Raw genomic sequence first — 11702 nt, 5'->3', positions numbered from 1 at the left:
GCCAAAGTGTAAAATTTAAGGTCAGATTGTGTTAAGATAAATTATAGAACAAAAATTGAGAAAGATGGAAAGGATTTGCTGAAATAGCTAATTGAACAAGAATACAAAAAAGGGAGGTGTGAGGAGGTCGATGATACAAGTAAATGAAAGGTAGAGATATAGAGATATTGGATGTGTTTTTTGAATGTTTTTGCTTTTCTTGTTGTTTTGTTGTATTGTTCTTTTTTCCCTTCTCTTTATTTTTGATGTATTGTGAACTTTTTTACTGTTTTCTTCTTCTTCTTTCTGTAACTATTAAACTTTTAATAAATATCTTTAAAAAACAAATAGAGAGCAAGCAGTTCCTGGCTGTGTACATTAGGCAGCAAACCCAAGGGTTGTGGTGGTTGTTTTTGCTGTGTCATGTATGACTCACCAGATGTTGCTAGACTCCCATAAGAGCATAAGAAGAGCCTGTGGATCAGGCCAGTGGCCATGTAGCCTAGTACAGTGGTACCTCAGGTTAAGTACTTAATTTGTTCCGGAGGTCTGTTCTTAATCTGAAACTGTTCTTAACCTGAAGCACCACTTTAGCCAATGGGACCTCCTGCTGCCGCCACGCCGCCGGAGCACGATTTCTGTTCTCATCCTGAAGCAAAGTTCTTAACCTGAAGCACTATTTCTGGGTTAGCGGAGTCTGTAACCTGAAGCGTATGTGTCAGAGCTGCTTCCAGATCCCAGCTCACATAGGATCACGCTAGCCAGCGGTCACTTTATAAAAGTCTTTATTGAGTTACAGATTCCATTTCCAAACTGCAGCGTGCAGCTCTACGTCTTAGAAGCTAGACCGACGAAGCTCCGTCTGATTCCCCGCCTCCTGTACACCAACTTAATACCCTAGCTGTTATGTAGTGTAGTTTCACCCTGGGCCAACAGGGGGATACTGTATATAGTTTTCACTCAGGTCTGTAGATAGTTTTCACTCAGGTCCGCGTCCGTTATTTTAGGCGGGAACTCTGAGCTGTATGGTTACAATGTTGACAGCCGGCTGACTATAAATACAGGCCGGCTGAGCTGTTCGCAGTCAGTTTATTTCCAGCTTACCAGAATAAAAGAGCTACTTGAAGAAATCGCTGTGCCGGCTGCTATGTCAACTCACAACTTAATACTGGCGACGAAGGTGGGATTGATGGACATCAGAGCACAGCCAGATGCGGCCAGCCTCTGAACTGAGCTGAATCACAGAGCGAAATCACTGAGCGAAATCACTGAGCGAAATCACTGGGCAGAACCAGTTCAGAGCTGACTGTTTCTGGCTGGAGCACTGTGTTCCATCCATCGCCCTTCACGCCGGCATCGGAATCATGGCTTCACTTGTGCCTCTACCGCCGTTTGCGCCAGCATCTGAATCATGGGACTCCTACCTCGCTCGGTTCGACTGCTACCTCCAAGCCAACGAGCTGACAGCAGTATCAAGGGATCGGAAGCGGGGCCTATTCCTCAGCCTCTGTGGGCCTGAGGTGTTTGAGACGGCCCGAGCGTTGGTTGCGCCTGAAGCAGTCCAGGAAACACCATGGGATACGATCCAAGAGAAGCTCCGCAGCCACTACGCACCAAAGCCGTCCAAGATTGCTGCCCGCCATGCGTTCTACCACCGGAACCAGGCAGAGGGGGAGTCAATCAACAACTACACCACCGCCCTGCGACAGGCTGCAATGCACTGTGAGTTCCGAGACTTAGACGATGCCCTGATGGATCGAATCGTCTGCAGGGTCCGGGACATCCATCTGCAACGGCGTCTCCTAGCCAAGCCAGACCTCACGCTACAGAAAGCCATTGAGGAGGCTGTGGCCTCAGAAGCTGCTGAACGCTCCGCTCAGGAGATCCGCAAGTCCAGCAGCCCGCGTCTTGCTAGGGAGCCAGTTCCGGTGCATCATGAAGAGGCCAGCAGGGATGAGGCATCCTCCAGTGAAGACGATGATGTGCACCAGACAAAGCGGGAGCGCAGGAAGTTCCAACAGAACTCCAAGGGCCAACCGGAATGTGCTGGCTGCGGAGGCAACCATTCCCGTGCCAAGTGTCAATTCAGAGACGCCATCTGTAGGAAGTGTTCCAGAAGGGGCCACATCGCTAAGGTCTGTCGATCGGCTCCGTCTGACACCCCCCCTTCATCGACTCACAAGTCCAAGTTTTCACGCCAGTCTGCCAAGGAAAGTTGTTTCGCTCTCACCAACTGCCGCTGCCCGTCTGGAACCACGATTGGCCAAACCGACTCGTCGACGCGACGCAAGCTGAACGTCACGGTGCTCATTGAAGGAGCTCCATGTGACATGGAGATCGACACCGGGTCTGCCCTGTCCATCGTGTCATGGAGCACCCTCAAAAGACTGGTACCCAGAGTGTCCAAAAGGCAACTCGACTCTCACCGCGTACACCTGAGAGACTACCAGGGAAACGACATTCCCGTGGTAGGCGTTGGCCGGTTCCGGATCGCCTTCAAGGATTTTTCGGGCCTGCTCCGGTTGGTGGTGGTCGAAGGTCAGCGGCCAAGCCTCCTAGGGCTAGACTGGTTTGATGCCCTCGGCCTGGAAATCACCGGCATCAACTGCATCTCTAACGCAGAGACTGAGGGTCTGGTCAAAGACTTTGCCGAGGTTTTTGACGGCACCTTGGGGCAATATACAGGTACGCCCATCTCCTTTAGCCTTGATCCACAAGTCGCCCCCATCAAGCTAAAACCACGCCGGGTTCCCTTTGCTCTCAAGGCTAAGGTGGACGAACAACTGGACAAACTGATCGCCCAAGGAGTTTTGGAGCCGGTTGACCACGCAAAGTGGGAAACCCCCATCGTCACGCCTGTCAAGCCAGATGGGTCGGTGAGAATCTGCGCTGACTACAAGTGCACGATTAACAAGGCACTTCAGCAGCACGCTTATCCGGTTCCTGTTGTCCACCACCTGCTGCATTCCCTGGGTGAGGGTAAGGTCTTCGCTAAGCTGGACCTTGCCCAAGCCTATCAACAACTGCCTGTCGATGATGCCACTGCTGAGGCCCAGACGATCGTCACCCACCGGGGAGCATTCCGTTGCCGCCGGTTGCAGTTCGGGGTGAGTGTGGCTCCTGGCGTCTTCCAAAGCCTTATGGAGCGTCTCCTGCAAGGGCTTCCGGGCGTGGTACCATATTTTGATGACGTCTTGGTGTCTGCAGACTCACACCAGCAGCTGTTCGAGCGCCTCCGTGCCGTGCTGACCAGGTTCCAGGAGGCCGGGCTCAAGGTAAAGAGGGAGAAGTGCCAGATTGCCGTTTCACAGGTAGAGTTCCTGGGCTATCTTATCGATGCCTCCGGCCTTCATCCAACCACATCCAAGATCCGCGCTATCCAGCAGGCCCCCACCCCAAAAAACAAAACGGAGTTGCAGGCATTCCTGGGGCTGCTGAACTTTTATAACATGTTCCTGCCCCACAAAGCCACAGTGGCTGAGCCTCTTCACCGACTCCTTAGCACTAAGACGCCTTGGGCCTGGGGTCATCGGGAGACGGCGGCCTTCAACGCGGTCAAGGCTCTCCTTTCTTCAGACAGTGTGCTGGTACAGTACAGTGAATCCAGGCCGCTGGTCCTTGCCTGCGACGCCTCACCTTTTGGCATCGGTGCTGTCCTTAGTCACCGTTTTCCAGATGGAAGAGAAGCACCGCTCGCCTACTTTTCCAGGACACTATCTCCGACGGAACGGAATTACAGCCAGCTCGACAAGGAGGCATTGGCACTTGTGGCTGGAGTGAAGAGGTTCCATGAATACCTCTATGGCAGGACTTTTGACCTCATCACTGACCACAAGCCACTCCTGGGCCTCCTCGCCGGTGATCGTCCAACTCCACCGGTCCTCTCACCACGCATGCTGCGATGGACTGTTTTCCTGGCTGCCTACCACTACCAGCTCATCCATCGCCTGGGGAAATCGATGGGCCATGCCGACGCCCTCAGCCGTTGCCCTCTTCCAGCATTTGTGGAAGACCCGGCTCCAGCTTCATCGCTCCTTCTGATTGAGGATCTTCCGTCAGCGCCTGTATCGGCTGCCACTGTGGCCTCCGCGTCTGCCCAGGATCGCACCATCAGCCGGGTGCTCAACTGGGTGTGGAGGGGGTGGCCACAAGGGCCTTTTGCATCGGAGTTCCAGCCCTTCGCAACCAGACAACATGAACTCTCAGCTCATCGCGGCTGTCTGCTGTGGGGAGACCGCGTCGTGATTCCCCAGGGACTCCGTCAGCGCGTCCTGGAGGCTCTGCACGTTGGCCACCCGGGAATTGTCAAAATGAAGGCGTTGGCTCGGTGTTACGTCTGGTGGCCTAATATGGACGATGCCATCACTGCCTGGGTGTCCGCCTGCCAAGCGTGCCAAGAGTCGAGGCCTGCACCACCGGCAGCTAAGGGACACACCTGGGAGACGCCAAAGACACCCTGGTCGAGGGTGCACATCGATCTGGCTGGCCCCTTTCACGGCCGGACCTTTATGGTAGTGGTGGACGCCTATTCCAAATGGCTGGAGGTCGCCCTGATGCCCTCCACCACTACCGAAGCTGTCATCCGGGTGCTGCGAGGCCTGTTTGCAACGCATGGGTGTCCTGATGTCCTGGTCTCTGACAACGGACCGCAGTTCACGTCAGGCACGTTTGAGCGGTATCTTTTGGGACTGGGCATCCGCCATGCCCTAACGGCACCTTTTCATCCATCCAGCAACGGGCAAGCAGAAAGAATGGTGCGCTCGACAAAAGAGGCACTGGCGCGCCTGGACCGGGGAGACTGGCATGAGCGGGTCGCCGAATACTTGTTCGTGCAACACATCACCCCTCATGCGGCCACAGGGAGGAGCCCTGCTGAACTGCTTATGGGCCGCCGCCTCAGGTCACCGCTCGACCGGCTACACCCAGACTTTGCCGTGGCTGAACCCCCAGGCTGTGCCAACGCACCACGGTCATTTGTCCCAGGAAACCAGGTCTTTGCCCGGAACTATGTGGGGGACATCCCTTGGGTGCCAGCCACAGTAGTGGGAGTCACTGGACCTCGCTCATACCAGGTGGCACTCGAAGACGGACGCTTGTGGCGACGGCACATAGACCAGCTTAGGCGCAGGGTTGGGGACGTGGACACTACCGAGGTGCCCCCAACTGCGCTTGCGGCTCCAGAAGAGACACGTACAGATGGCGAGGCCCCACCTACACCTCCCTCGCAAACTGCCAGCGTGGAGCCGAACCAAGCCGTTTCAGAACAGACTCAGACCACTCCACTTGCGGAGGCTCCACCCACAGCAGCGGATCCAGGGGAGTTGGTTCCAACGCCACCTAGGGTCGCACCACAGCCTCAGCGAGAACTGTGTGGCCCTCCGGACTTGGCTACCAGTCCCCGGCGGTCTGGCAGAGTTTCCAAGCGCCCAACTTATTTAAAGGACTATGTTGTTGGACAGGTATCACTGTTGGTCTAAGTAGGGGAAATGTAACCGATATGCTTTTGTGCCTAATTGAACCATTACGCGTAGTGCTGTACATAAGGAAACCATTACGATTGTAACTAACGCCTTATCTCGGTGGGGAGGGGTGTTATGTAGTGTAGTTTCACCCTGGGCCAACAGGGGGATACTGTATATAGTTTTCACTCAGGTCTGTAGATAGTTTTCACTCAGGTCCGCGTCCGTTATTTTAGGCGGGAACTCTGAGCTGTATGGTTACAATGTTGACAGCCGGCTGACTATAAATACAGGCCGGCTGAGCTGTTCGCAGTCAGTTTATTTCCAGCTTACCAGAATAAAAGAGCTACTTGAAGAAATCGCTGTGCCGGCTGCTATGTCAACTCACAACTTAATACTAGCCTTGCTCCACCTCTTACGTCTTTCCTTCCTCCTCTGGGTCCCTCTGCCCCCCGGGGTCTCTTCCTTCCTAGACTCTTCCGACGCGGACCCCCCAGACCCTTCTGCCTCCTTGCGGCGGGCTTTAGGACCTGGCTCCCTTTCCGGGCTGCTTACTGTTCCGCCTTCCTGTGTATTTGAACTTGGCGCGCGCGCCCAACCTTCCACTTTCCGCTTGACCGTTTCTTCGCTCCCCGATGGAGGTGTGGCCACTCCTGACTTATGCCCTCCCTCCTGCGGCGAGCCGCCGGATCCCGATGCCTGGCGCCCTTCCTCCCCACTATGCTCTGTTGGGGACGCTGGCCCCGATTTCCAACTGCTGCTCTCTGAACCCCCTCTGGTTCCTTCTTCCTGGGGTGTCCCCCTAGGTTTCCCCCTTGCTCTAGCCACTGGCGCTCCTTTCTGTGAATATTCCGATTCACTGGAAAGACTCGGAGATCTCGGGTCGTCGTCATCACTCATCTTTCCTTCGGACTCCTCCCCCTCGCTCTCTGTTTCCTCCCTTTCCCGCGCCTCTGCTCCTGAACCCCTGACAGTATGTAACCTGAAGCATATGTAACCCGAGGTACCACTGTATCCTGATCTCACAGTGGCTCATCTAATGCCTATGAGATGCCGCAAAACATGACCTGCTCTCCCTTCCTGTGTTTCCAAAAATACTTCAGAAAAACTTCGCCAGGATTAGGAGCCACTTATAGCCTGATCTTCCTAACTCCCATCACTGCAAGGCAGCATAGCCAATGATCTGTGATAATGCAAGTTGTAGTCAAGTACCACAGATTCCCCATCTCCATAGTTGAGATTGAAACTTGTATGGTTGGAATATCACCCTTATTTTATTAGGGTACTTTTACCAAATTCCCAATCAAATCCAGGGCCATTTCCACTTCCTCCCCATGACCATTCATACCTTGCATCAAAATGTATATACCGTATAGCTCTAGAGCCTTTCTAAAGTTGGCTGGATCCAATTGTTTAAACCGGAGGAGGAATACTTGGTACATTGATTTGTTGCCATTCCTTTGGTTTCTTTCTTGCTTTCTAAATATATTAGTTAGCGCAATCTCACTTGACTTGGGAGTAAGATATAAGGAGATTTGATTTCCTATTTTGGTTTGGTGATAACAATTTATTTAGTCTTTTATGCTTCATTGCCTGATATATAATATATGTTGGTATTTCTTATTTGGTCTGCTCTATCACTTAGCTCATGTCTGCTGCCGCCTCCCCCCTCCCCAGCCCCCTCTGAAAATCAGCTGTACTGAGGGAAATGATGCCATTGCTGCTGCCCTCCCAGATGAAAGTGAATGCAAATGTAGCTGGAGACATATCAATGCCTAGCTCAGCCAACATCTAGATCTGTGAGACACACGGGAAGACCCTTGAGGCTTGTCGAGAGCAAAGAGCTAAGAGGAAAGCCAGTCAAATTCTCGGCTTCATTATGACCCACAAACTGCCTGCTAGAGATGAAATGCCCAGCGGAAGGAAGTCAGCTCTGCGTGTGCTCATACACAAGAGAACGCGACAGCATGCATATGTGTAACCAAAACTTAATGAATGTGCATCTATGTGCATCTATGTGTGTGTATTGTTACAAGTTTTTTGGGGGGGCAGATCCCCCCAAAATAAAAGCTAGAATTAATTAAGGTTTGGGGGGTTAAACTGTGCCAAACACCGAACCCCTGAATTCAGCTTATGCTTAACATACTAGCCACCCCAGCCCAGTGACAGCTCTCTGAGTGCGGGTCATTAAGTGAATAAAGCTTGGTATAATGGCCAAATCATTAACCTAATAAAAGGTAGGCCAATGGACAAAAGGGTGAAGCCCTTCCCTGGGCCCTGGCATTGTAGTTTGAGGATTGCAGTTTGCCTGATGTGGATGGGAGGAACATCTTTCCAGTCTGTTAGTGGCGACAGGTGTGAGCACAGGATGGGCTGACTGCTTTTATGATGTAGAAAGGAGTCAAAGAGTGTGGCTGATTCCTGTTTTGGATTCAAGAATGCTGCGCCTATGCTCCCATAGGCAGCTGCTCGGAGTGTGATGCTATGGACAGCTCCATCACAGACTCAGGTTGTATATATGTGTAAATAAGCCATATATCATAAGGACACCACAGTCTCCGCTGTGCCTCACTTCCAAAGGAAACATAGACCCTGAGTAAGCATCTGGGCCCCTGAAATCTCACCTTTGTTTTTTCATATCCATGGAAGGGAGTATCATTAGCCCCTATCATTCATGCCAATGATCAACAACACTAGAATCATAGAATCATAGAATCATAGAGTTGGAAGAGACCACAAGGGCCATCGAGTCCAACCCCCTGCCAAGCAGGAAACACCATCAGAGCACTCCTGACATATGGTTGTCAAGCCTCTGCTTAAAGACCTCCAAAGTAGGAGACTCCACCACACTCCTTGGCAGCAAATTCCACTGTCGAACAGCTCTTACTGTCAGGAAGTTCTTCCTAATGTTTAGGTGGAATCTTCTTTCTTGTAGTTTGGATCCATTGCTCCGTGTCCGCTTCTCCGGAGCAGCAGAAAACAACCTTTCTCCCTCCTCTATGTGACATCCTTTTATATATTTGAACATGGCTATCATATCACCCCTTAACCTCCTCTTCTCCAGGCTAAACATGCCCAGCTCCCTTAGCCGTTCCTCATAAGGCATCGTTTCCAGGCCTTTGACCATTTTGGTTGCCCTAGTCTGAGCCAGACGTGAAACAGTTCCTGTTAGTAAAACATGATAAAGTGTTTGTGCGTTTGAGTCATGCCATGACCTTGTAACCAAGTCTTCTCTGTGCCACTGCCTGATATTCTTCAGCTAGAAATGCAAAGGCTTGAATTGGTAGCCTTTAGCCTGCAGACCTCATCACTGGAAAACAGGTCTTCTGTAAGGTAAGGGCCTGATGGGGCCTGGCTCAAAAACCTGAAGCCCTGAGGGCAGCATTCCATGTTGGGGGAAGGCATGCCATAGTGAGCGTTTGTTTCCATCATCAGCATTTCTAATAAAGAATAGGGTGGGAGAGGCAAAATATCTAAAATAAGTTGTGTGAGAGAGACATTTTTATGAAGGAGCTCATAGATCCATCTCTACAGAGTCCTCTGGAACAAAGGAGAGAGCCAGAGAGAGAGAGAGAGAGAGAGAGAGAGAGAGAGAGAGAGGGAGGGAGCGCCAATCTCTATTATCTGCAAAGCGCTTATGGGTTCAGTGATTGAAATACTTCCACTGGCCCATGAATAATTATCTCCATCCTGAGTGCTTGCCAGCATGACGCATCTTCATTTCATTAGGGGGACAGGACTGGAATTGGCAATGGCAGAATTCATTTATCACATTTTAATAGAGAGGCAGTCTGGGAAGGGTGGGACTAATGAGATATTTCTAAAGAAATTAGCCAGCTTCTATTAGGACGCTGTCTCCTGCACAGAGACTACAGCTGGTGACGGATGGTGGAGGGCATGCCCCCTTGAGACTCCCTCCCTCTCACTCTCCCACCCCCCACCCCCGCCACCCCACTTCACAGCATATGATCTCCTTTTGATTATTCATCTGCTGTTTAAATGGGAGAATTATGAATAAATGATACTGGAATCTGGTATCGAGGTACTCCAACAGTTATGCTTTTGTACGGGGTACAGAACTTTTACACTGGCTGCCTTGGAAGGCTGCACACCTCCAACTAGAGATGGGGGCAGAATTCGAGCTAGTTTGCATTTAAAGGCAAACCTACCCAAATTGTACTTCCTGAAACAATATGAGTACAGTGGTACCTCAGGTTACAGACGCTTCAGGTTACAGACTCCACTAACCCAGAAATAGTACTTTGGGTTAAAAACTTTGCTTCAGGCTGAGAACAGAAATTGTGCGGTGGCTGTGTGGCGGCAGCAGGAGGCCCCATTAGCTAAAGTGGTACCTCAGGTTAAGAACAGTTTCAGGTTAAGAACGGACCTCCAGAATGAATTAAGTTCTTAACCCGAGGTACCACTGTACTGAAACACAGTCTTGCTTCAAAAATTTTCACTTCTCCAGATTTTGCAGTGCAGTTCTCAAGTCAGGGGTGCCAACTTGAATAAAATAATGGGTTGGGGCAAGTTAGCCATGTCCCACTTCATTGATCACATGACGTGCTGAATGCACACCATTTGAATGGCAATGCCCATCATTGGGAGCCCCCTCAAATATTTTATGGGGGGGGGGGCAAAGACACCTCAGCCCCTGGGCGTTGGCTCCTATACCCCCAGTCAAGTAATGTGCCCCAAATGCATGAACAAGTGTAAAATGTCCATAAAAATGCATGTATAGCATACAGAATTGCATTATATTGGGAGGGATGGCTTTGCAAGTAATTTGCACATTAGGCAAAGTTGCACACAAAATTGTATGTACCGTGGTACCTCGGGTTACATATGCTTCAGGTTAAAGACTCTGCTAACCCATAAATATTACCTCGGGTTAAGAACTTTGCTTCAGGATAAGAACAGAAATCGTGCTCCGGCGGTGCAGCGGCAGCAGGAGGCCCCATTAGCTAAAATGGTGCTTCAGGTTAAGAACAGTTTCAGGTTAAGAATGGACCTTCAGAACGAATTAAGTACTTAACCGGAGGTACCACTGTATTGGGGAAATGCACACTAAAATGCTGGTGAATTTCCACAAGGACTGTTTTTTTAAAAAATTGCAGACTGATGTGAAAATGTGAAGCACTGAACTGGGGGAGGTGGGAAATGATAAACAGAACCTGAAAGTACAGATTTGCCTATCCCTACTCCCAGGCCACATTCTGGGATCCAGCGCCTTCATCTGGGAGCATGTAGGCTGGCAGGGAGAAAATCTGTTGCTGCAGAGTCTCCTCCGGCCGACTGTTGATACAACAGGCACTTTGCTCACACTTCTCTTTTGTTTGCTGCTGGCGCATAGCTTGATAGTGAGAGCTCTTCTTGTGGGAGGCAGGAGAGAAGGCTGCAGCTTGAGAAACTGAAGCAAGTGCTGCACAGTCTATGGCTTCCTATGAGCTTTTCATACGGGATGGGGAATCTCCAGTGCGTGGGCTGAATGGGACCCACCAGGCCTCTTTATGTGGCTCTCAAGATTTTGCCCGGACCCCACCACTCACTGGGCCTCCTCCACACTTTCCCTGAGTGCTTCTGCCATGCTGAAATGTATCCTTGCTTGCCTGTGTGACATGTGGAAAGAATAGCTCATCTGCTTTGCCTGCAGAAGGTCCCATGTTCCATCTCCAGGAGAGACTTATGTCTAAAACCCTGGAGAGTCGCTTCCGGTCAATGTAGATAGTGCTGAACTACATGGACCAACAGTCTGATCCAGTACAAGGCAGCTTCCTCTGTTCCTATAGGAATGTAGCCTATTATGTGAAGGGAAAGAGTTACACCAGTTGCTTCAAATATATTGCTGCATGCCACCTCAATTTCCAAACTGTGAGAGATTCCAGGGTTTCCAGGCATTTACCCAGGGTTTGGTTTCCTTGGAATATATGGTTTATCAGAAATTCAGACAGTAATTTTTCAGGGAAAGGTTTCAGAAAACAGAAATTGTCCCTAGTAAATGGGAATACAGTCGTACCTCGGGTTACAGACGCTTCAGGTTACAGATGCTTCAGGTTACAGACTCCACTAACCCAGAAATAGTACCTCGGGTTAAGAACTTTGCTTCAGGATGAGAACAGAAATCGTGCTCCGGCGGTGCGGCAGCAACAGGAGGCCCCATTAGCTAAAGTGGTTCCTCAGGTTAAGAACAGTTTCATGTTAAGAACGGACCTCCAGAACGAATTAAGTTCTTAAACTGAGGTATCACTGTACTTGAAACCCATA

At 50.6% G+C, this 11702-nt stretch overlaps 1 protein-coding gene across 1 annotated transcript; it reads left to right on the top strand.

Moving 5' to 3' along the window:
• Positions 1-1114: 1114 nt before the first annotated feature.
• LOC309528080 (uncharacterized protein) lies at positions 1115-5471 on the top strand. Its single transcript, XM_082215306.1, has 2 exons — positions 1115-1937; positions 4431-5471. The coding sequence occupies exons 1-2, from the start codon at positions 1344-1346 to the stop codon at positions 5454-5456; spliced, it is 1620 nt and encodes a 539-aa protein (XP_082071432.1). The 5' UTR covers positions 1115-1343; the 3' UTR covers positions 5457-5471.
• Positions 5472-11702: the final 6231 nt, after the last annotated feature.

This window comes from Podarcis vaucheri, assembly GCF_965113315.1.
Source record: "Podarcis vaucheri genome assembly, chromosome: 1".
Taxonomy (NCBI): domain Eukaryota; kingdom Metazoa; phylum Chordata; class Lepidosauria; order Squamata; family Lacertidae; genus Podarcis; species Podarcis vaucheri.
Note: the sequence above shows the minus strand (reverse complement) of the source record. Positions and strands in the feature narration are given on the sequence as shown.

Bases quoted from the DNA above. Each gene is read 5' to 3' on its own strand.
- LOC309528080 (XM_082215306.1), top strand. From the start codon at position 1,344: ATGGCTTCACTTGTGCCTCTACCGCCGTTTGCGCCAGCATCTGAATCA. The intron at 1,938-4,430 runs GCATCCTCCAGT...GAGACGCCAAAG, and splicing joins AAGAGGCCAGCAGGGATGAG to ACACCCTGGTCGAGGGTGCA.